The sequence below is a fragment of the Artibeus jamaicensis genome, unplaced genomic scaffold, assembly GCF_021234435.1.
Source record: "Artibeus jamaicensis isolate MK-2021 breed Jamaican fruit bat unplaced genomic scaffold, CSHL_Jam_final contig_444, whole genome shotgun sequence".
In the NCBI taxonomy this organism is placed as follows: domain Eukaryota; kingdom Metazoa; phylum Chordata; class Mammalia; order Chiroptera; family Phyllostomidae; genus Artibeus; species Artibeus jamaicensis.
The window spans coordinates 7,505,068-7,531,856 of NW_026521831.1; the positions used below are offsets into that span (position 1 = coordinate 7,505,068).

The 26,789-nt window shown below is 38.2% G+C and overlaps 1 protein-coding gene across 8 annotated transcripts in view; it reads right to left on the reverse strand.

Moving 5' to 3' along the window:
- Positions 1–26,789, reverse strand: part of PPP4R4 (protein phosphatase 4 regulatory subunit 4) — an 82,580-nt gene that overhangs the window by 43,728 nt on the left and 12,063 nt on the right. For 7 of the 8 annotated variants that reach the window (XM_053666149.1, XM_053666148.1, XM_053666153.1 and 4 more), the window contains exon 3: positions 13,898–14,000. The exons of the other annotated variant lie outside the window; for it this stretch is intronic. In XM_053666149.1, coding sequence (XP_053522124.1) covers positions 13,898–14,000 — 103 coding nt within the window. The remainder of the gene's footprint in view (positions 1–13,897; positions 14,001–26,789) is intronic. 8 annotated transcript variants of the gene reach the window in all.

Sequence of the window (26,789 nt, forward strand, 5' to 3'; positions counted from 1 at the left end):
TAAGGCACAGGTTCCATCAGCACCAAGCCCTCCAGAGGGCACACGGGGGTCCGGCAGTGGCTTACAGTGGCATGTTTATGTGCTCTGGTTCATCCCCAGAAAACCTGTCTCACGTGTGGGTGGCTCAGTTTTGTTCTGTTTTGTTTTAAACTTCTGTATCACATGCACAAACATTACTTTCCAAGTTTTTTTCAACCAATAGTCAACTATGGATCTTGGGTGAAAGAAAAAGAAAAGACATGATAAGGCATAAAGCAGAAGCAACAATTGGCCTCTGAAATCAGACCCTCCCGTATCTTCCTGTTTTACTGATTTCAAAACAGACATTGCTCCACACTTATAACGTTGGATTTGGAAAACACTTTCAAAAGGCTTGTTGTGGCCAATATATGTCACTTACAGGTTTCAGAAGGCACAGCTTTTATTTAGAAACAGAAAGGACTTTGAGAAGAAGTATTAAAATAAATTGTGCTACAATGTACGTTCCGGGTCACATGAGTCTGCCATTTTAAATTCCGAGAGATGTAATTCCGCCCCCTCTTAGAAACTCACTACAGTCCTGAGTTGCATGTATGCAGCCTTTATGCAAAAGAAGGACATGAGAAGCTCTCCAACGTCTTATCTTCGTACTGTACTACTTAGTCTTGACTCCCGCAGAAACATCTGCCCTATTTGCATTTAATTTTTGAAAAATCTTCAAGTCTTATCAGAATTTGGGTTTTCTTCTTGTGCTGACTTCAACATCTGTGACCGTCCACTGTTAAGAAACCAGCACAGACTCAGAGATTTTATCACTGCTAAAAATCATTTGATTTCTAAACATATTTTCCTGAAACATGGTACGGTAAGAGTCCAATACTTACCAATAAGCACTCTCCTCCACAGAGTCACACCTTCTGGACAAACACAGTGAGATCCACACTCTCTGGGTAAATAAGAGATGGACCTGATGGACCTTGGAAGGCACTGCAAAGTAAATTCTTCTATTGCTTAAGTGCATGCCTTAATGCCAGTTCCCCTTCCTCTTAAATACTATTGTACGGCTGGCATTCCAACTTGAATCCTCAGAAATGAAGTGAGATAGTTTATAAACGAGTTCACAGTACTCGTTTATAAACTTCAAAATCTATTCCAAATTCAAGAATGGAAACATACTAGACACTTCTGTGTTTAATTTCACTCTTTAGTTAGCATGAATGGTGGCAGAAAGCATTTTGTAAAACGATATGACTCAGTCCTTGCACTGGAAATTGCTCCATTGCTCTGTCTCCAATAAACCCGCTTACATGCACCAAGAAGAGATTTCTTTTTATACTATACAACACGGAGAAGCAGGAAATAAGTCACTGGCTTATTTCAAAAGAGCAAATATTTAAGATTTATTTCAAAAGAGCAAATATTTAAGATTCACGCATTTGGAAATTAAACTTACTGAATAAAACTGGTAAACACATTTACCGTAAGTGGTGCTGGTTAAAGGTAAGAAAAAGCCCTAAAATTATAAAGTATCCTTGTATACTGTGAGAAATAACATCAATGACTTTTTTGAAATTAAATAGTGGGGATTTAAATATGAAAATACTGAAGATCTAGGCCATATGAAATATCAGGGTTCTGAAGGTCATAGATGTGGGAAGTTTTAGTAACAATAATATTGAGCAACTCTTTTGCTATAAAATGATAACATTTATGAAAGACCTTAAAACTAGGTTAAATATGAATGACTGGAGTGTGGCAACTCTAAGGCATTTCCATCAATTAACTACCGCATCTTAATCTCTTCCCTGTCACTGACTGCCACGTTCCCCACTGAGATAAAGCAGGAAAAAGGAGTCAACAGCCCTGAAACTCAAACCCTGAGAGGGAAAAATGAGTGGAGACAGGAATAAAGAGGTGTGTTTCACTGTTTTATAAATCTGCATTTCAGTGATCTGCAAGGTTCACGAGGAGGTGCACATAAAAATACCCCAAAGGCCTCCTCCCACTAAAGAAACCCCAAGACCAGCAGTACTATAGTATTACTAGGTGAGTGTGCAATGCAGTATCCTGCTGCGCAAAATCATGACCACACCAAACACAGAAACACATTCCAAGACAATGATTTTGAAACTGAACTGCTAGCTAGACTTAGTCTGCCAAGTCATTTAACATATAATGAGTTAGAATCATGTATTTCATGATTTCGGCTTAAAATGTAAGTAAGAAGCAATTTAGAACATTACAAAGATGTGCATATCAAAGGAATATCTATTTACTGGATACAACAGCAATGAGCAACCATTTCAAATGATCCAAGGTAGTTCTATTTCATTAAATATTTTTAATAATTTTTTTTACTTATGTATTTATCTTTAGAGGGGAAGGGAAGGAGAGAGGGAGAGAAACATCAATGTATGGTTGCCCTTTGCGCATCCCCTGCTGGGAACTGGCCTGCAGGGAACTGGGAATCATTAAATATTTTTTTAAGTATAAACTGTGTCATAGGGGGTTGGGGGGCAGGAATGGAAAGTATGGCAAATTTCTATAAAGGGAAAATAGGGCTTCCTTTCTAGTCAATCAGGGCAGTGTACTTTTCCCTCCTATCCTAATCTTTCTCTAAAGTAGCCCAATGAAAATCTAAGTCTGCTAATATAATTTTCATTTCACCCACACCCATTTATTAAGTACCGGAATCATACAAAGAGCTCTAGGGAACTGGAGAAAAGTCAAAGACATGGTTGCCTACCTTTGAGAGACTGCCATTGCTTGTGGTTAAATATTCAACAAATATTTATTTAGTCACATTCAAGGCACTGTGCTAGGGGCTGCAGACTTAGTGACGAACAGGACTAGCAATGTGCCTGTTACTGCCGTCATTAAAGCTGGACAAGAGCTACGGGTGAGAAGTACAAGGTGACATAAGAACAGCTAAAGAGTGACCTGACCTCTTTGCATAGGGGCATCATGGAGAAGTACCAACTGGCCCATGTAAAGAGAAAGAAATAACTAGACAACAGTTGGCACAGGGAGGCAGGAAAGCAGGAAGAATAAGAACGAATTCCCAGCACTGAGATGTGTGCAGCCCAGAGTAGGTACAGGAAGTGAAAGGGGGTCAGAGTGCCTGGAGCACAGTCGTGGGGCAGGGGCTCAGGCTGGTGAGAAAGACGGAGCCCAAACTACGCACGGCCTTGGGTGAACATTCACCAGAGCAAAAGAATATTCACACTGTAGTCATAAATGCTTTGAAATACCATGCTGACTATAAAGATGAAAATTCAATCAGAAAGTAGTGAGGTGGGGTGGAGAGAGAGGGAGGGAGGGAGAGAGGGAGGAGCGGGCAAGGACCACTGAGAAGCTATTGCCTTCTCTGAACAAACCCTCAGAGTAGCTTGGACTAGGGTGGAGGTAGTGTGGTTAGAGAGAGGTGGATGGATTCAGAAAATATGTTAGATATAAAATAAGAGGATTGTCTAAGCGAGTAGTAAAAGAACAAATGGTATCTAGGATGACTCCCAAAATCCTGGCTTGAAAATCAAATGAATAACAGTGTTACCCATTAGGATAGGAGACACTGGAGGAAGCCCAGGTTAGCACAGGGGACAATGGGGGAACCCCAGGTTAGGACAGGGGACACTGGAGGAAGCTCAGGTTAGGACAGGGGACAGTGGGGGAACCCCAGGTTAGGACAGGAGACACTGGAGGAAGCCCAATGTCAAGGAGAAATAGCAGAAGCTCAATTTTAGACTTGTTAGCTTGGAGATGCTTTTGAGGCATCCAAGGAGAGATTACAAACAAGAAACTCTATTTACTGATCTGATACTCTGAAAAGATCTGATATAAATAAGAGAATTTATACAAAATAGACAGATTATATATGGACAATACTTAAAGGCTTAGGTGTAGATGGCATTGCCTACAAAGAAAACCTAGGTCAGACGTGGGTATCTGGTAGTGCAGACATCATTTCAGCTCAACAAAATAAGGATGTTGAAAAACTCAAAGTTTAAATAAAAAGTTTTGATGGAATATTTAAGTTCTGGGCTATTGCTAACACAGTATTAGAAAACAACCCACTGGTTTATGAAGGGCAGGGGTGATAACGGTGTGGAGGGATGTGGGGGTTGTACGCAGGTGTGCATACAGAAACATTTGGGGTTAATACTGTTTTGATATCAAATCAAGAAGAAAAATAAAATGGAAAGGGAACTCCTCTTTCAGTAATGGCAGATTAGGTCATTCTAATCAGTTCTCCTGATGAGGATAATTTAAAATACTGAAAAAATGTAAAAGTCATCTGCATACAAGCATATAACATCACTCATCCAAAAGTAAAAAATTACCCATCCTAGATTACCCACTACTAGAAAAATTACCCACCCAGGATCTAACAGATAATGGAATTCCAGAAAGGTGAGCGTGTGATTTGGAGCCTGTTTTTTTCTCTGAGAACATTTGCTGATTCTGGAAAAGGCTCCCAAGTGGCCAAGAGCTTAAGTGACTTTTTTTGACAGCCTTGCAGAGGCCCTGGTAAGCTCCCTGGGACAGGAAAGGGACTAACCTTTGCAGGGAGAACAGCCCAGCTTCAAGTCATTCAATATCTAAAACGGGTTAAGTGAGGCTTGACTGCTAGTGCAGTGAAATGGCTGCCAGTAGACAACATATTCCTTTCTAGAGGAAGATAGCATCCTGGGCCTCAGACTATTTCTACAAATAATTAGAAGATCAAACACACAATCAATAATATTCAGACACAGGAAGAGATACAATAATAGGAGTAAGAACCAGCATAAGCAACAGAAACTTAAAATGCACCACAAGGAGCTCCAGGTACATTGGTGTTACCCGATAAGCACCTGGTTCCAGGTGACAGGAGATACAATTGAACAATTCAACAGAAAATTCTAAGATTTAAAAGAAAGGATGTGGCAGACCTTCAAAAGAGCTAAACAAAAACTCTATACCAGAAGAATATAATAATCAAAATCAATAATCAGAATGAATCACAAACAGAAAAGGATGGAAAAGATAAGAACATATAAGATACTATGGAAAGGTCTAATATGTATGAACTTGGGAGTCCTGGAAGGCAAGCAGAGAGATTAGACAGAAGAAAATTTGAAAAATGTCTAAGAGATAATGGTCATTTTTTATTCTAACAGGTGTATGAATTTATTTGCATTTATCAAATGACTAAGCATGCTAAATATGTTTTCTTATGATTACTGGCCATCCACGAATCATCTGTGGTGAAGTGTCTGTTCAAATTTTTGCCTGCTTTTAACAATTGGGGTTTTTTTTAACTATTGAGTTTTAAGAGTTCTGTATGTAGTCTGAACACATATCCTTTATCAGATATAAATATTCCCTCCCATTCCATGACTTGTCTTTCCATTCTCTTAACAGTATTTTCTGAAGAGCAGAAGCTTATATTCTTCATTTTAAGCAATTTAATCATGCTGTGCCTAGATGTGTGTGTGTGTGTGTGTGTGTGTGTGTGTGTGTATCCTGTTTGGGATCCTCTGGGCTCCTTGGATCTTTGCTTTGTTGTCATTCATTAATTTCAGAAAAGTCTTGGCCATTATTTCATCAAACAGTTCTTTCCTGATCTCTCTTCAGGGACTACAACTGCACATACATCAGTTCTCTTTACACTGTCTCAAAGCCATTTAATGCTCTCTCTCTCTCTCTTTTAAAGATTTTATTGATTCATTTTGCAAGAGGGGGAAAGGGAAGGAGAAAGACAGGGAGAGAAACATCAATTGGTTGCCTTTCACACGCTCCCAGTGAGGAACCTGGCCCACAACCCAGGCACGTGTCCTGACTAGGAATCAAAAGAGTGACCCTTCAATCTGAAAAATGACACCCATTCCACTGAGCTGTACCAGTCAGGGTCCTCTATTATTTTTTTCACTTTTTTATCTTTGTGTTTTAGTTTAGATAATTTCTGCCTTCAAGTTCACTGATTCTTTCCCCAGCTGAGCCTAGCAGTGTCCAAACTGCTGCTAGGCCCATTGAAGGACTATTTCATCTCCGATATTATCCTTTTTATTTGATCATTTCATAGTTTCCATTTCTGCTGAAATTCCCTATATGTCCATGCTCATAGCTCCACAGAAGTGGGCAGTGTTGTGTTCCTGGCCCCCGGCAGCAGCCAATCATCGCCAACCTGCATTGGCAAGGTGGACTCTCTCCAGTCCCCTGCATGCAAGTGAATGCAAACTTCCCTGGTTTCTGGAGCTCCAGGTTATTCTAAACTGTGATGCTACCCTACAGTCAACCTATAAAATCTTAACACAATGTTCACTAATTTTCTTCTAACAACCCTTTGTGGTAAACGCTTCTTCCTCCCATATCTGTCAAAGGCAGTGTCCCTGAGTCCCATCCTTCCTTAGGGGAGCTGTTGCTCTAATTCAGTTTACCTGGTTGTCTTATAACCACCTCTGATAGGCTCCAGAAAAATTACAACTGTATGGATTTTGTGAATAACCCACTGCTGTTAAAATGAGAACGGTGTTTTTATGAGTATCCCTGCATCCTCAGTAGAAGTGGAACTGGCTGATTTGTATTTGAGCACTAAATAGTACTTAAACTGTTTCAAGCTTAACAGTTTCTATTCATTTAAAAGAATGCTTATTGTACTTTATCTCATTTCCAGATGTTCTAATTTGGGAAAATTTTCTAGGATATTTAGTTCACCACACTGCCAAAATGTTAGTTAATCCATAAAGTTTTAAGTCAAACATTGTAGACCTTTATTACAGTAGAGAATGTTAATAACTCTTTTGTTTCATAATTTTGCAAGGATTATTAAAAAAACCTATAAATGATCCTTTGTATCACTCAAATGCCTGAAGTCAGAAACAGTATTCAAGTAGTAACAATGAAGTGGTCCTATTAGCACGGAAATAAAAGGATTTTGATTTAACAATTTTAGAAGCTCTAGTCCATTTTTATTGTAAGCAAGGCAAAAGTAACAAATGACTGAATGATTAAGAAGCACACATGAGAACACTGGTCTCCAGCAGAATTTATTAAAAGGCAGTATCTCTAGGTCTATTAGAAATATTAGCAAGTATAACATTTTATATATGCCCCCCAAAACATTTACTCAGTAAATGTTTCCAATGAATTTAATGATTATTGTAAAATAATTAATGGTGTTAATCTGTTTTGTCCTTAAACACAAATAGGTTTACGTAAAAAAAAAAAGGGCATAACAGACATTATTCTCCAAATGCTTTGTAGTCAATGTACTTTTTTTTTTGAGCTGTAAACAACAGAAGAAATTTGTATCATCCGTTCATGATGATACAGATGATCTGTAATTCCTTTGGTTAATACTACCTCTTTTTTCTTTTTCCTAGTTAGTGCACTAGAAAAACAGTTATTTAATTTTATGCTTCCTAGCCCATAGAAATCTCCCACTAAGGTCAATTCTGATCCTAATGATTGTTTTTCATCAACTTACAGCATGGAAAATATTTCGCTTTCTTCCCCAGCTTCCTTCACATCAGGCAGTCCCTAAATTCTTAGCCTGTGGTACAGTACTATTCTCTACTGTAGGCTTTTATGATAGGTATCTGGAACACTGTGTTCTGCCTATTATGTATAAATGGGTTGCTTTCACAAAATCTTTTTGCTTTTCTCAGAAGTTTTAACTTGAAAAACATCACCTACAGTGAAGAAGGCAGGTACTTTTATTTACAAGCTGCAAACAAAAAAGAAAAGCAATTTGTGTCATCTGTTTGCTATTCAATTCCTTTAGTTAAGAAAATTCTTTTCTTGGTGAACTATAAGAATAAATCATAAAATTTCATGTTTTCTAGAAACCTTCCAACAAAATACGCACCATCAAGCACTAAACCTTTTAGGTCTAGATTTTCTCAACTATAAAATAAGAACAAATACATCGTGTGGAATTGTTACAAGAAGTCTAAGAGGCTGTATCCAAAGCACTGAGCACAGTCCCTGGCCCACAGGAAGTGCTCCTCACATTGCTATCATTTATCCACATATCTGTGCCACTTAAAATAGGACTTAATGGATAAGAAAAATTAGGCTTTTTATCCACAGATATCTTTATTTACACAGTAATGGTTTTCTATAAAAATCTGAAAATAAGACCATTTAAAAAAATAGCTGTATCACCAGTAGATATGAAATATTCTAATAAAAAAATCACATTTGAAGAAACCTATGTAATTTTTCCTATTATTCCCATAAATGAAAGTAAAGTAACACAAAATTAATAAAAGTAGAATGAATATTTTCAGAATCAGAAGATTGGTAGACCATATTTACTAATCTCAAATGATCAAATTTCATGTTGATTATGTCTCTTTTGCCCATTCCTTGTTATGTTTTCTCCCACTCCCCCACCAAAAAAGGTGTCTCTAGGAACATAAATCAGCATTACATTAGTCCACTGAGACCTTGCTTCTATCTGATTCCAGACTGCCGGCAGTGGATCAGGCCAATGTGCCATTAGTCTTTCAGGTAGAGACACGGTCTCAGAATATTCAGTTTAATTCATGCTCATTTTTATACTATTTTTGAGTGCCTACTATTTTGCCAAGCACTATTCTAGGTTCTGGGGATACTGTGATAAACCAGACTGAGAGTCTGCACTTTTGTCAGATGGGAAAAAGAATGGTAGTGATGAGGTCATAAAGCTAGATGGACTCATTTAAGGGCATGGCAAAAGTTTTCATCTATCTGAAATGGAAAGCTACTTATGTTAATTTCCTGTGGCTGCAGAAAGTAACTTGCCACAAACTGAGTGCCCTATAACATCAGAAATTTATTTTCCCCACTTCTAGATGCCGTAAGTCTAAATCAGTATCACGCAGCCAAAATCAAAGTGTTCGCAAGACCACTGCCCCTCTGGAGACACGAGGATAGAATCTGCTCTTCACCTTTTCCCACTTCTGGCAGTTGATGGTGTCTTTGACTTGTGGTCACATCCCTCCAACCTCTGCCTCGTGTTCATAGGGACTTCTCCTCTGTGCCTGCTCAGCCTGCCTCTGCTCTCCTCTTACGAGGATGCAGGGCATTCAAAGCCCACCCAGATCCTCAAACACACTTTCCAAATAAGTAACATTTATAGGTTCTAGGGATTAAGACCTTGTATCTTAGTGGGGCCATACATGATTCCAATTTACATGAAGAAGATATGACTGATGCTTTTAAAAGATCTCTCTGAAGAAAACGCAGGGAACTATGTAAAATGATAGATATATATATTAATTGTGGTAATCATTTCACAATGTATACATATATTCAATTATGGTGTACACTTTAAATATACACAATTTTGTCCAAAAAATTGTAGATTGTTCCCATACAAATAAATAAGTAAATAAATAAAGGAGCTGTCTGGCATAGCAGGCTCTGGGGGCAAAGCAGAAGCAACAGGCCCAGGGAGGAGGCTGCTATACTGACCAGATGAGAGAACCACTAGGCTTGACAAGTAAAACTACACACTGTAAATCCGTAACAGCCATGACTGGCTAATGAAGAGCTCGCACTATAGTCAGGAAAAAGCATTTGGGAGTCAGACTTCCTGTTCAAACTAAGTGGACCACTTGCCAGCTTTGTGACTTTGGGCACGTCACTCAGCTAAGTTGTTTCTTCTTCTATCAAGCGACCCTTACAGAACTGCTATGAACATTCACCAAAACAAAAATGTGTAACATGTTTGATCAAGTATAGCACTTGGCACACAGTAAGGCCTGAATAATGTTAGCTACAGCTATTTTTGTCTGTTCCCAACGCTGCACATTTTTCTTTTTAATTTTTTTATTGCTGTTTAATTACAGTTGCCCCCATTTTCCTGTTACTGTCCCCTGTCCTACCCACCCCTGTCACCTGCATTTTCTACTATATAATTTTATATCATATATTTTAATTTGCAAATAAGTTTTTTTTAAAAAGGATTCAATAACTCAACAGGTCCAAACTTTTTTGCACTCCATTACAAAGGAATCACCAATATTATATACTGTAATTGTACCATTACCACTTTAAATTTAATAAAAGACCACAATAATTCAAAAATTTATCTTGACAATCAAATTCTTTCACTTCTACATAACTAAAAGTTCAAATCAAATATTGAAATCGAACATCTAGGACTTCAATCAAATGCAGTGTGGAAAAGATTTCGAACTTAAAAAAGACAACAAAAAAGTTTCTTTTTCATAGATAACCTAGGATTAAAATCATATAACATGGATATATTATAACAACTACATTTAAAAGTATCTCCAATCTAGGAAATTAAGAATAAAGTTCAAAATATTTCCTTTCTGGATTCTTCTTTAAATTTAACCCTCAGATGTGTGACCTAATTGCATTATCATCCACTGTCCACTTCAGATAAAATGTAGAAAGTAAACTGTAGAGATAATATGGCTTAGCTCAGTTCTAATCCTGACTCGGTTTCTGCCAGTTTATTTTTAACCTTAAATTCCTTCATCTCTAAAACAATGAAAATAGCAACTTATTTTTATCCTCACCTGAGGATATGTTTATTGATTTTAGAGAGAGGGGAAGGAACGGAGAAAGAGAGGAAGAGAAGGAAATGTCTATCAGTTGTCTCCTGTACTCACCCTGAACAGGGAACAAACCCAAACCTACATTATGTGCCCTGCCCGGGAATCAAACCCACAACCTTTTGGTGTATGGGATGATGCTCCAACCAACTGAGTCACCCAGCCAGGGCAAATAGTAGCCTATTTAAAAAACCATTTTTTACTTAACACCTTATTGTAAGCATGAAACACAAATGCAATAAAACAAAAAAATAAAATTATCATGGGTAAAATTTCATCTGGTGTTCTTTAAGGTAAAGGGTGAGTTCTAGAAGTTACTTATATTACTATCATAGACATGATAAGAATCTTGGGAATGATTAGTTTCTTACAAAAAACACTTATTGTTCATATCACTCACAGAATAATCAGCAATGATTGGTAAGTACTAATCAAATTATTCTTCTCCATGGGTTTAACAAACTAGTCATCAAAATGCTCAAAACCAGCAGAACCGTACAGACGCTCAAGCCTGGACCCTGGAAGTTGACGCTCACTTGCCACATCCCACCCCCTGGGAAGTTTTGTTCATTCCACCTCGATAAACACATCTCAGATGGATGCCGCTCCTCTTGCTGTCTCAAATTAGCTGTCCTAATCCTAGCCACCTTCGAACATCACAAAGGCCAGTGCTGTGGTTTCCTAGTTCTCCCACTCCAATCTACTCTGCACACAATTATCAAAACGATGAATGTAAATGGAAAGGAAAGGTCACAGCTCAGCTTCAGCCTTCAGTGGTTTCCCACCACCCTAGAAAAGCAAGGCTCTTACGTGCTCTGTCACTGACCATCACTCTACCGTCTTCTTAAGCCACACACCCTCCCCAGACGCACCAGGCCCCAACCAAACATGTGTCTCTCAATTCTACAAAGCTCTTTTAATTTAGGGGCACTGTGCTGCTCTCTCTGCCTCCACACTCATTCCCGACCCTTCTAATGTCTGCTTCCTCCTAGCCTGTCAGTTATTAGCTCCAGAAAAAGGCTTTCCTTGACCTTCCAATGTTCCCCCTGTCACTTTATCCTGATCATTACACACACTCACTCGTTTTTTGTCTGTTTCTCCTCTGGACTGCCACATCCTTGAATGCAAGTTCTCTATTTGGATCACTATATTTTCTCAATGCCCAGAACAGTGCTGGGAACTGGGAGGTATTCAGTAAACATTTACATATGGACAAAAACACCATTATTACTAAATAAATGCTCACTTGCACTACAAGATTTCTTTTTTGTAAAATTAAGAAATTATGACTGTGCCAAAAGTGAATACAGTGGCTATGTGTGACTTTTGTCATTGTTTTATCATTTGAAAATAATCACTCACAGAAGCACAGCAGAATTCAGGAAGGTGCTGACTTCAAGTACAAAGACATCTTAACAATGTATGAACACAATGATTTAAAAATGATTTACACATCACATAGGTTTTACAATTTGACATGGGGTTGTTTACACGTTTAGCTGCCTATATTATATAGTGAACCCTCTACAAAAATCACTATTATTGTCTCCATAAAGTCTTACCGAGTTGCTTAATTCTTTAGCATTTTTACATAAAGCCAGAATCACAAGTCTGCTATGCCTGTTCTTCAATTGTTTCCTGTAGGTTTTAGGCCTACCTGGCATGGAATCGAATCTGGGACTCATTTCATCTTTTTTGTATGCTTGATGATTAACTCAAGAAATGAATGAAATCATTTCATCAAATAAAGGTTTTTCTTAATACATACTCACTAGTACACATTTTCTTTATAGCACTGTAACTCTTCATCCAGTTAATTTTCTATATTATGGATTAATTTTTTATTACTTAAAGGTTATTAAAATCATCTTTATAACTCAGTTATATAGCATGTACAGTATATATAGTATATATTATTGTTTACACATTCTTATGAAATTAAGATTTGGGGGGGGCATTATTATTTAATAAACTTTATTGAAACCTCATTAGCAAAATAATTTTTTCAAAATAATCTAGAGACCTAAAGGTCACTATCTCTATTCTTCATCTTTTTTTTTTACTTTATGAAACTCTGGTCATCCAGGATGCTATCTGTGGACCAGACTTAGCCTGCTCAACACATGTGTGTAGTACGCTCAGTATTTTTAGCTTTAAATCTAATTCGCTTGCATAGAATAACTCTTAAAAGCACCTAACTACTTGTTGCCTTCTAACATTTAACTGGCACTTGGAGGTGTTAATGCTGACAAGCCAGGTTAGTTAGCATCACTGAAGCTGAATGTAAAATTAAAAACCTACACTGTATAAACTTAATTCCATTTAAATTATAGCATGAATCTGGGACAACAGATATGAAAAAGTTTGATTCACTTTTGAACCACATACAATGCTAAAACAAACATCTCAATTCACTGCTGCAACTAGCAAAAAAAAAAAGAAAACCCTCATATTGCCTGCACAGAAGTAGCTGTCTTGTAAAAATAACAGAAAACTAAATCACAGTAACTGAAACCATGCTATAGGTGCCTAGAAATAAAACTCAAGGACGCACTAATAATTACGGCATCTTAAACACATATTACTCTAAAAGTTATGAAAAAGTTATAACCAAACAGAAAACCAAAGAAAAGTACACAAAACTATTAACAAACATAATCCCCACTAGTAGGTAAGTTCCCTAAGGATACAGTTGTTGTCTGTTTTGTTCATTCAAGTTCTTAAGAACACTGCTTTGCACATGGGTACAAATAACTAATAAATACTATGTATTAAATATTTAACATTATATACTAATAATCAAATATTAAATAGAGGAGAGAATGTTCTAGTAGATCAAATATTTTTGTTAATGGCAAAAAAACTAATTCTGAAGAATCTAGGAAGCAATAAAATAAACATAAAACTAAAATTGTGATGGCCACAATTCAGTCTTTATTTGATGATTCTTTAGATGTCACACCACAGGGCTATTACTAGGAATATACATAAAACTGTATAGTGTCAATGGTGTAGAATACTATTCTTATAAATTTAAGTCAATAGAACACCAAATAAGACAGCTATGGTTTTGTAAGGCTATTTAAGAGTTTTTTGAGCTACTGAAAAGCTAACTTTATTAGAAAGTCTCTGCTCAGAAAATGACTAAAGAAATCTTTACAATTTAAGATTTCTTCTCCATTTCTATCAGCTAATTTCTTTAAATATTTTCATCACAGTTCAAAATGTGTCCCCAAATCCTCCCTCCTCTCAATGAGTAAGTACAAAAGATCAGCCATCAAAAGCTCTGAAATTTTCTCCTGATGATAACATGCTACTGGAGGGAAAAAAAGGGTAAATTCAAATCTTATTTTGCACCAACTTACTCTAACTTTTGGCAAGACTCTCCGAAGTGTTTCAGCAGGATTCTGTCGCATCAAAAATGGAAGATTTGCAATCACACTTGTTCCCTGGATATCTTGACCAGCACTTACAAAGAAAAGACAAATTTTAAGTGTGTAATTATAAGCTGAATTCCTGGTTTATGACTACACAAGTAGAGAATCATTTGAAAACAACTGCTTTTCATGACAAACACTCAAACTTTGAAAAGTTGTAAACTTTAAAAATATCATTTAGATATAAATATAAAGCCAGAACTGAAATTTCATTAAGTAAATCTTATAAGTGCATGAATATATTAATTATGCTAATGCTAAAAACAAGATTATCTACATACATGTCTTAAGTCTAAAAGTCTTTCAGATTATTGAATACTTACTTTAAAATTCTACCTCATTTTTTCCTGTGACCTGCTAATTTGCTGTACTTTTTAGAAATATATATGGCAAATTTTCATTCCAGTAAACTATTAATAGTCATAACAACAGCAGGGACAGTGACAAAATCCACTATAACAGAATCACACAACTTGCTTCTGGTATGATGAAATGACCTGTGGCCCTAAACAGACTCAGTGAGTTGCCAGAAACTTCTTAAAGCAATACTCAATATTCTTAAAGGTCAGTAGGGCATATTTAAATAGTACTTCTTGACATATTATTCATTAGGTCACTAAAGCTTTACCAAAATAACCTCAGTGATACTCTAGTGGTCTAAATACCTTAGAAAAGGTGTTCAGATTCTTCTGAGAAAAACTGTTCTATATAAAAAATTCTTTGTTTTTAAAACACAAGCTAAGTGACATAAGATGTCCAAGCACTTGAAATAAACATATAAAAGATGCCAGTAAATGTAGCACTGGTATCCTGATACCAATTTAAATGCTAATCACTGATGCCATATTTATTTATCTTAATTTAAATAATTTTTAGAAAACTCTTCAAATGGAACCATCATTATTATATATACATAAGACTTTATTATGGTTTTTAAAGATTTTTTAGTATTACATTTATTTGCTTCGGCTTTCTAAGTTCTGGTAGTAGAAGCACATTCTGATCCTCAGCAGAGCTGCCCTGCTATGGAGAAAGCTGCTGCAGTAATAGGCTATGAACAACAAGCCAGGACAACATCCCACTAGCATCATCCTCTCTAAGCAAACACTTTAAAAGATGAATCAAGAAAATAAAGGACTGAAATAATGGACACAGGCTAAGATGGGGAGAAGATCAAGAAAAGGAAATTAAAGTTGCATATAAAATCACTACTTCTGGTAGGTCGAGAATGGTGCCCCTGCTACCCCGTAAAATATGTCTATGCCCTAAGCCTAGAACCTGCATTGGGGTCTTAATTTGAAAAAGGATCTTGAGATGAAGAGATCATTCTGGATTACACAAATAGGCTACTAGCCCAGGAGGAAGTGTCCTCAGAAGATACTCAGAGGAGCAGACAGACAGAACAGAAGGCAGTCTGACCGCAGAGCGGAGATTGGAGCGACGCCGCCACTAGTCCAGAATGCTGACCGCGGCAGAAGTGGGAAGAGGCCAGGAAAAGGTGCTCCCTGAGAGCCCTGCTGACAACTTGGCTTTCACTCAGTGACACTAATCTCAGAACTCTGCCCTCCAGAACTGTGTGAGAACAAATTTCTGATGTTTTAAGCCATGCAGTTCATGCTAATTTGCTACAGCAGCCACAGGAAACAAGTGCACTATCAGAGGACTGAAAGAGAAGAGCAGTATCTGCGAAAGTAATGGTCCATGTTGACAACTTCTGGTCCAGAGTGGACGTTCAGTAAATGTATCTTGAAAGGATGAACAAATGGATGGCTCACTGAGTGAATTTGTTACCTTGATATTTAACTAATTATTAATGGAGAAAGGGAGCAAAGGGATTCAGACATTGAGTTTAATAAATGGGGAAGCATATGCCTGTTTGATCCACCAGGAAGCTACCAGGGGACCCCAGCACTGCTCCACCAAGGGGAGCAACACTCCTGCGCTCCCTCCTCCAGAACCAAACCGCTGCGGGAGACAGGGGGTGGTGCTGGACCATAGAGGTCTGTCGGTCTAACTAGGGGGTGTAAACCCATCCAAAGTCCTCGAAAGCTTGGCAAGTTGATTGGTTCTTTTGGAAAAGCACCTAAGCCCTGACTAATGTGGCTCTCAGTTGGGCACTGTTCCGCAAAGCATAAGATCACAGGTTTGATTCCTGGTCAGGGCACATGCCTGGGTTGTATGTTTGGTGCCCAGTCAGGGCACATGTGAGAGGCAACTGGTCAGTGTTTCTCTTCCTCTCTTTCTCCCTCCATTCCCCTCTCCCTAAAAAAATAAACACATGGGATCTTTCTTTAAAAAATGCCAACTATACTTAAAAAAAGAAAAGAAATTGCAACTGGCCCTTCCCAAGTCCAAGCTGATATTACCCCAGGGAAACGAAGGAGCGCTCGCTCATTCTCTCTCTCTCCTCTCCCTCTCTCTCCCCAGCAACCCCCACACAGTGATGCACTCCCCAGGTCATTCGTGTGCTCTCTTGCCCGGGAGCATGTGACCATGGCAAGTTACCCAGCCTGCAGCAGATGGCACCAGCTCCAAAAGGACTAAGCTCTCTCTGTTGCTCAGGACCTGCACTCTCATGGTGTATGTACCTGTTTTCTTCATGGCCATGTGGCCCTAGCAGTCGCATAGCCCATGGCCGTAGGATTCCACACAGGCTGCAGGAGAGAGCCTGCACACTGCAGAACAACAATGGACGGCAGCTGGAGACACACGCTAAGCTAGCCAGGTGCTGGACTGGGCTGGACTTCAATATGGCGCAGAAACTCTGGACGCTGGCTTTTGTCTTGGCCTTGGTGAGGACACAGTTGGACTTTTTTGATGGCCAGATGGAGAGATATAGGGTACTGGGAAGTCAGGAGGGGAACCCTCTTAATTTTACATTATCAATAAACCATCCATCAGAGCCCCATCCTCCCATGCAGTTCTCAGGAAATTCTCTTCTTCGAGTCATGGCAAGAACTTGTTTTCCACTGATAACAAATTGAAGTCAGTAAAATTTAGCACTGAACATTCAGTGAATTTTATTCACTAACTGTGCGGTTAAAAAAATATACAAGAAGAGCAAACCCAGAAATCAGCCTCCACAAATATACCCAACTGATACTTGACAGAGTTGGTAAGGCAATTCAAGGAAGGAAAGACGGCCTTTTCAGCAAATAGTGCTGGAGCAATGGACACCCATGGGCAAAAAACAAACAAACAAAAAACCTTGACCTAGGCCTCATTAGCTCAAAATGAATCACAGACTTATGTTTTACTGAAATGTAAATCTATAAAACTTTTAGAAAAAAACATAGAGAAAATCTTCTAGATTTTAGGGCTAGGCAAGGAGTTCTTAAACCTGACACCAGAAGCATGAAAAAAAGAAAAACTGATAAATAAGACTTCGTTAAAATTAAAAACTTTTGCATTGTGAAAAGCCTGGTAATAGGATGAAAAACAAGCCATAGATTGGGAGAAAATGTCTGCAAACCACACGTTTGACAGAGGACTAGTATTTAGAATATTTTTTCAAAACTCAATAGTAAAAAAGCATGCAATGCAGTTAGAAAATGGGCAAAAGATCTTTTACCTTAGGTGATTCACATTGTAAATAAGCACGTGAAAAGATGTCTAACATCATTAACCATTAGGTACACACAAAGTAAAACCACAATGAAATATCACTACACGCTTATCAGAAAGATTACGGTAGAAAATCATAATACCACCAAATGCAAAGAAACTGGACCACTCGTTCACTGCTGGTGGAAATGGATGCTGGTACAGCCACTCTAGACAACAATTTGGCAGCTTGTTAAAACTAAACATGCAACACATACTACCAAGAAATTGCACTCTTGGGCATTTATCCTGAAGAAATTAAAGCTTATATTCATGCAAAAACCAATGGATAAATGTTCAGAGCAGATTTATTTGATCTAAAAAAATTATAAACAACCTATATATCTTAAATGGGCAAATGGTTAAACACACAGTGGTACATCCATGCCATGGAATGCTACTCAGCTATAAAGAGGAGCAGAGTATCGACAGATGCAATAACCTAATGGATCTCCGAAGAAGTACACTATGTGAAAAAGCCAAGCCCAAAAGGTTACATATGCATAATTCCATTTACATGGTGTAGGGCAAAAGTAGGTTTACAGTTGTTCATATAGAAAATAATACAATAATTAACAAATAACAATACAAAATAAACTCTATGTTTCATGCACTCACAATGGCAAACCTTTTGCCCACCCTGTGTAACATTCTTGAAATGTCAAAATTATACAAATGGAGAAGAGAATGATTTTCAGATGGATGGATGTCAGTGGGGAAGAAGGGAGTAGATGTGACTATAGTGATATAACCTGGGTAGTGAAAATCTTAACTGTATTGATTGTATCAATGTCATTAAACTGGTTGTAATGTTGTACTATAGTTTTTAAAAAATTTACTATAGTGGGAAACTGGGTAAAGAGAACATGGGTATATCCATGGGGGAGACCCAGAAAAACCAGAATTATCTTCTGGAGGGCGGGCCCGTTGTATGGGCTTCCCCCACTGGGTGAGTATTCTAGGAGCCCATCTTTATCAATGTACTAGCTGACATTGTTGTGAGAGGCTGCGTTTGGATTCACTGCATTTTTTTTCAAGACTCTTTCGGTGCATTTGCCCATTTCATGATGGGTGATTTACAAATATACCTGCCCACACCTCATGCATGTTTTTGACCAAAAACAACATGACCCCTGTGCCCCACTTGTTCTCACCCCAAGTGATGTGTTTTTGTTTTCCCAGATGAAAAAAAGTCCTCAAAGAAAAACATTTTGCCGACGTGAAAGTGGTAAAACAAAAAATGGCAGAAACACTAAAAGGCACCAAAATTGATGAATTCAAAAACTGTTTTAAGCAGTGGAAAAAAAGTCTCCATAGATGTATTGCATCAAATAGAGAGTACTTTGAAGGTGATTAAAGTTTAAACATATAATAATAAATACACAATTTTTAATTAATAAATTCTGGGTGTTTTGGATGTCCCCTTGTATTATTTCTTAAAACTGTATGTGAATCTATAACTATCTCAAAATATACAGTTTAATTTTTTTGAAAAACCAATATGGCAGACTTTAAAAAAAACACATATGAACATCTCAACAAATGAAGAAATCTGACAAATCCAACACTCATCATGATTTAAAACTATCAGCAAACTAGAAATAGAAGAGAACTTCAACCAGATAAAGGGCATCTACAAAAAACTTAGGGCTAACATCACACTTAATGGTGAGAGAATGAATACCTCCCCCGATATTGAACAAGACAAGGGTGTTCACTGTTACCACATATATGCAAACGAAATGAACAGGCAGGACAGAAACAGACTCGGAGAGACAGAGAACATCTGACGGCTGCCAGAGGGACCCGGGTAGGAGAGGTGATGAAATTAAGAAGTACAAACTGGTGGTTACAAAACAGTCACAGGGATGCAAGTACAGCGCAGGGAATAGAGTCAATAATACTGTAATAACTATGTATGATGCCAGGTGGGTACAGGAAATATCAGGGGATCACTTTGTAAAGTATTTCTAACCACTATGCTGTATACCTGAAGCCAATACAAAGTAATATTGAAAGGAAACTGCAACTGAAAAATAACTTTTTTAAAATCTTACTTTAATTTAGTATAATCAATTTATGTCTGGCCTTTCTCCTACTCAGAGAAAAAAGCAGATATATTTGGGTGGTACACCGGGAATTAGTGCTTATAAGAGAAAAGAACGAGGTTAGCAAGTGGTTCTCCGCTGGAGTGCTGCCCCCACCACCAGGGCGCACATGACAATAGCTGGAGACATTTTTGATCATCACCATTTAGAATCCAAGGGATGACGCTAAGCACCCTACAAGGCACAGGACAGCTGCCCCTAACAGACAATGCCAATGATGCACCGAGGAGATGTTTAAGAAATCCTGGTTTGCACAAAGTAACTATTAGCTGAACCATACAAAATTGCCAACCTGAGAAAATTATTGACCTAAAACAATGGCAATTCTATATTTCCAACCTATACATCCAGCTTAGTGGGAATATATTGCCAGAGACTTCAAGGAACTATATACACATTGGTAAGCACAATCTACTACAGCAGGGCTGTCACACTTGAACGTGAATCTGAATCAGCTGGGAGCACTTGTTAAAGCTGCATCTCACCCCAGAGATTCTCTGGGTCAGTGGATATCGGTGAGGCCTGACAACTTCATTTTTAACAGGTTCCCAGGTGATGCTGAGACCACTGGTCTGGAGACAACACTCCGAAGCCGATCATGACAGAAGACAGAAGAAGATTCAAAACAAAATGGAAGCGCCTGCAGATTCCCCACATTTCTAGACCACTTGAGTAAGTGAGCCGAGTGCGCGGTAACAATTTGTCCAAATGAAGCAGGTCCGTCTGACATTGACTGCGCATGCGTTCACTCCTCTGTCCTGGCAACAGGGCTCCTCTTCACAATTGCGATGTTAACAGTGACATGGCAAAAACCAGCCAGCAGAGGTGGAGGAACGTGCAGTCCTCTTCAATGCACATCAAAGGAAGGATGAGCAGACGCTTGGCCAAGGGTTGTGAATCACACAAAAACAGACATGCCGAAGAGTAGACTTGGCTACACAGGAAGCTTGTCTGCCCAGGAATTTCTTGGGTGCTGTGGACCTACTGTTATCTCCTGCTGACTTTGATTACAATTTGTAGAAATAAGCCAAATATGTGTGAATCTATGCCACTAATCACTTAATGGAAGAAACCCAAAAACAATCAGCAGAGGTTTAAGTCAACAGTAAAAAATTAACTTTATTGCTATTCAATATGGTACATGTCATTTTAAAATAAAGGTTTAATAAATATTTCATTTATATTTTTAATTTTTATTTTAATTATATATTTTTTTAACAAAATAAGCTTCCTGGACTTCAAAACTTAGAACTTGCAACTGAAAGGCAAAAAGATTAATCCTCCTGGCTACACCACGAGCCGTTCCTTTTTGCCCTAATTGTGCTGTTCTGTGGGATGTTTCCTTTTTAGAGTACTCATGCAAAAAAGACACAAGCCCACTCAGCAAGCCATTCCTCTAAAACTAAAAAGAACTGGGTTAATCATCTAATCTGTGCACTGGTGGCTAAAAAGGAAAGAGGAAGGGACTAGTTAGATCAATGAATTTAGGACAGCTATCATTTGAATTCTAAATTAATGTTACTAATTATTTTATTCCCATTGGGAGATGTGCCTATTTAAGGAGCCATTTATAGTGATATCTTAAGCCAATGGCAAACAAGTCAATCCTCTCAGGCACTTTTTGCGATAATAAAAAGTTTCGAAGGCTTCATTGTCATCCCAGCTGTGGCCGCTGCCATGCTCACTTCATCATCCCCGTGAATGGATGGCTGGTGTCTGACCCCCTCTAATCCAATGACATTTTGTCCAGATTTCACATTCTCCGATGCTTAGCACAGTACCTAGCACACAGTAAGGGTTCTATATTCCATTTCTTATTTAAGTGGAATTTGTCTCTACATCAACAACCATTGTTAAAAGCTGGACAATCATTACCTGGAAATGCTCCATTTCTAGAATCTTAAATTCTGATCTCATTTGCTGCCTATAAATGCTCACTTTCTATTTTTTCACTGCTAAACTCATTTTTTTTACCCTTGTCACATTGCTAATCCCTTAATTCCTTTTTATTCTCTGGGTTCTAATATTCCTTCTTCTTTTACTTTCTTACTTGCCAGCCTGAACTTCCTGACCATTACTTCAATTATGGTCCCACCAATGGCCTTACTTTTTCAATTTTCCTCCTCCTAATAACAACAAAAGTAGTATCTGATATACCATAGACTAGGCATAATGATAATAAACACCCTATTTGCAGTCATCTTGTTGATTCTCACAATAATCTTATGAGGTAGATTAGATGTCATTACTAGCTCCATTTTATAGATGAGCAACTTAGGACTTCTAGAGCTGATGATATCTGCCCAAAGTTACCCAGTCTGGACGACCCCAAAACCCACGTACTGACTATTACACAACCGCTGCTCTTCCAAACGCCGCGCCCAACCAATGCCAAACCCACCCGTCTGCTTTTTCCATCGCACTCCTGATCCTAAGCTATGTAGCACTGGTAGAGAAAAATGTGTAACTGTGCTGCTAAATGCTTTTAAAAACATAATTAAAAAAAAAAAGAAAGCTGGTTCTTAATAATGCTGGAAGGAAACAAAATGACAACCAATTTGTGAGAAACCACAAAAAGGACCAGAGATCCTCAGTATATGGTATTGTCTAAAGCACCTCCAGAAACATTATCCCGGGCCTCTAAAAACAAGGCTATCTGTGCTATTTATGAAACCCGAGCCCTTCTGCATGTTAGAACAGGTCTGGATAGATACTGACAGCATTGTCTTTCTCTATTCTTATACCTTGCTTCAACCTTCTAAGAACTCAAAATCTAATCAGAAAAACAGATTCACACACTAAAAATCCTGACTGTATAGCAAAAGGCCCTTCTCTTTTCCTAGCCAGACACACTCACAGTTTATTTAATCCTAAAACAAGAAAAGGGAGAGGGGGAGGAGCATATGCTATCCAAAAATGACAACACAAGGTAGTCAGAGAAATTAACCCGAGAACTCTAGTTTGCTACTGCTCACTGATGTGCAGGATGTGAAATGATCTGCGTGTGCAGAGCCTGCGATCCTAATTCTAGCAGCTTTCATTTCAAACCCACAATATAACACATGAAGTTGCTGACATAGCTGGAATTTAGAACAAAGATGCAGATGCCACGAAAGCCTTGCTACAGGCCTGCAATGAAAACTCAGCTTTAAATAGTTGATATTTCATCATTTCTTTACTCAAAGTAGATTACTAAGCAGTTTCTTTTCATGAATAGAATAAAATTAATTAAATAACTAGCTTAGAGAATTACACTTCCAAGAAAGACAGAAATTTCTAAAACACAGATGACTCAGGAATAATAAGCAGAAGTTCCTGAATACCAACCCAAAATGTCAGTAATTTTTCAAAAGTGGCTTATTTTCATATCAGTACTACAAAATTGAATCCTTAATAATGTCAAATTTTCATAACACTGCCTTTAAAAGATTTGCGTACTTAGAGAAGCATTCAACTCTGCTTGTAGTTATCATGCTTAGAATCACAGACAAACAAATTACATTTTTAATAGCACCAAAGAAAGAATAAAAGAAAAATGAAGATTTAAGGATCTACTATGTGCCTGACATTTGTTTTCACATTAATCCTGACTTTATATATCTATTCCATCCTTTACAGCTGAGGAAACTAAGCCCCAGGAAAATAACATAAGATTTACCCAAAGCCATCCAAGTACTAAAGGTGAGAGCCAGGATTCTTACCTACAATTCTTAAGTTCACAACTGAGAGCTACCACAGAACCCAGGTGATAGTCCATCATAAGAAGTGGCTGAACTACAGGCCTGAGAATGTCTTCTAGCCCTGACCAGTGTGGCTCAGTTGGCTGAGTTCCCCAGAGCGAAGGGTCACCAGTTTGATTCCTAGTCAGGGTACATGCCTGGGTGGGGGCCTGTCCCCGGATGGGGTGCATATGAGAGACAACTGATCAATGTCTCTCTCTCACTACAGTGTTTCTCTCCTTCTCTTTTTTCTTCCCTTCCCCTCCCCCTAAAAACAAATAAAACCTTGACAAAATGTCTCTAGTTTGATAACTTTGCAAGAGAAAAGTTTCCACATGAATTCCTTAGTAATATCACACTATGATAAATGCCTTTACTAATAACTTCCTCTATATACCTTTTGCTGTCCTAATTCCATATCAGCTTAGTATGCAGAGGTTTCACGGTCATTGTTGAAGAAGATACAAACTCCTCTCATCATGAAACCAGCCTCCCCGGTTACATAGAGGGCATTTCCTTATGAATGGCTCTTCAACTTCCTATGGCAAAAATTGAGCTCCTGTTCCTCCTCCCTCTTTTTACAATGGAGGTACAAACAGCCCTATGATTCTCCAGGACACATCTTAAAATTTTTTACCCTCTTTTTTCCCCTCACAGCCCCCTCCAATCTCACAATAGCACGTGAGACGAGCACTATCCTTACTGGCTCTGGAGTGGAATGAGCCTATTAAGGGGCAGACACACCTGTTGCATTAATAAATCTTTCCTTGTTTTAGTTTTTGTACTGTTTATTTGGGGTTTTCCACATTCTACTTCAACGTTAAGATTATATTTGTTGTTAACATCTGTGTTTTTAATTTATTATACCCAGAAGGATAATTACTAACAGTGTCAGTTATACACACTAATACACATACACAAACACATGTGTATATTCAGGTCACAATTTGAAATGTATTCCTTATGCTAAACACATGCTAGAGTCATGCTACAAACATTTGAAAATCATATTTTCACTGTATTTTGCAAAGGATAAAAGGAAACATTACTAAGGTCTGCCCTAAATATACAACCCATAACAAGAACATTAAAAGGTATAAAAATTACGAGTTCAGGAATAACTATACAAATTTGGAAGATGTCTGGAAACACCGTAACCTCTCCCATTATTTTTTTAAAACCAGCCTTTCTATTTCCCCATTAACAAACAGCAGTAAACATCATTTTAAAAACACTTATTAAAAATACAGAAATATAGAACACAGCAGGGGCAAAAGATTGCTAAGAAGACTGGGTTTACATAGCAGCTAACCTAGGAAGCAAGGAACCCAGGAGGGAGAATAGAATAGTAACTGACAACTGTATAAAAAAGAGAGAAAATCAGGCTGAATCCCTGGAACCTGCAGGAAGAAAGGATGATAAATAGCTATGATAGGAAGGGGAAGGGACTACCAAGCACTTAACCCGTAGAAGACAGGTGGACTGAGATTCAGGTGGTCTCTATTCAGGACCTGCTGCCTACCAGGCACTGGTCCTGGATTCTCTGATAATGCTTTATGCCTACTCACAGAATTTGTCAGGCAACAAATATTGACCAAGTGCTTATTACATATTAGGCAGTGAACTAAGCCCTGAGCAAGGACATGGTGGTGCATACAGATAAGGCCCTGCCATATTAAGGGCTTCACAGTCAGGGAAGAAATATTAAACAACAACAAAAATCAATTAAACCATCCTAAGTGTGCAAAGACCTATAAAGGAACAACAGTACATAGCACTATTAAGAACATCACCCACTTTGAAGGTCAAGGGAGGACTTCTCTGAAGAACTGAGATCTTCAGTAGGAATAAGTAGGAATTGGTGAAAATAAAGTGTAGAAGGCACAAGGTAGATGTGCCTTATTCAATTATTTCATAAAGATTGACTGAACAGTTATGAAGCACCAGTCACTGAGCTCTGGAAGTAGGAAGAAAATAACAAAGCCCCCTGCTCTGTGTATCTGAATTAGAATAGAAAGGAAGAAATGGCATCTTGCGGGAATAAAATCAATAGGACTTGATACAAAACTAATTTCTGAAAGAAAAAAGAATAATGTGAAACTATTCCCAGGTTTCCCTCCAGCGTAATTTAAAAGGATAGCTAATCAGGCTTCCACACTGAGTGGAGACACATTTAGATTTAAAATGAGGAATTCAGGTTCAGGCGCACCGAGTGGGAAACACCAGTGAGGCATCATGGTGATGCCACCCAGCAAAGCAGCCCTGGGCTAAAGTCGGGGAGCAAAGCCCAAGGCCATAGCCACAGATTTGGAAGTTCTGTCATGAAGACAAAACTGAATCTTGGAGTGGCTATTTGACCCAGAAAGAGAGTCCCTAACGATATCCTGTGGCTCCTTTCTGTTCATTTGACTGTGACTGTAACTGAGCCAGTGAATCAGAAGAAACACACTACTGAATACAAACAAATCAATAATAAAATCTCAATGTTCATCAGTCAACCAAAAGTCAATCTTGTAAAAGCAGTGTGAGATTATGATTCTTCTTCTCTCATGCTAAAGATAAGCTATGAGGGGCAGCTGGAGTCGAAGAGGGCCTTAGGACTGCAATTCACCTCCTCACATCATGACAGTGAAGAGGCCGAATGATGTGACCAAGGTCACACAGATTCTAGTGGCTCTGCTCCACGTTTCTTAGCTACTCATCTAAAAAAAAAAAAAAAAACCCCAAACATACATTATATAGCTCTCACTGCTTAGTAAAAAGAAACATGAAATTAGTCGACAGACTGATAATATACATATTTCTTAACAGTGAATAAGAGACGTGAGCTGAATAATGAAAGATATACTATTTTGGAACATTAAGAAAGGAGGCCACATCTATTTACCCACTAGTGTACCAAAAGAAATGAATGTTTTCCAAAGTAAAAACACTATAAATTTGACCCTCCAGCAGGTTTCTGTTAAGCAAGGATTGAAAACCATCTTGACTAAACAAGTGTAGGGTTTTTTAATATATAGCAAAATACAGAAACCCTGTGAGTAATTCAATTTTGTAAAAGAAAGATTTAATCTGTTTAAGTAGCAGAGATGAGAAACAGTAAAGAGTGAGGATACGCCCAGGTTTTTAAGCAGTGACAGTAAGTAGTAGATAGTAGTGCCACTTATCAGAGACAAGTTTGAATAAAGATCGGAAAGAAATGACAGCGCTAGCAATGTAAGTGTCTGAGGAAACATTAAAACAGCAGGAATAGTAAGTACAAAAGCCCTGAGGTCGATGTGTACTTGGTATGTTTAATGAACAGCAAGGACGGCTGCAGTACACCCCAAGGGAAGAAAGGAACAGTAAGAGATGAAATCGGAGCTGCACGGGGAAAAAGGAGGGAGTCAC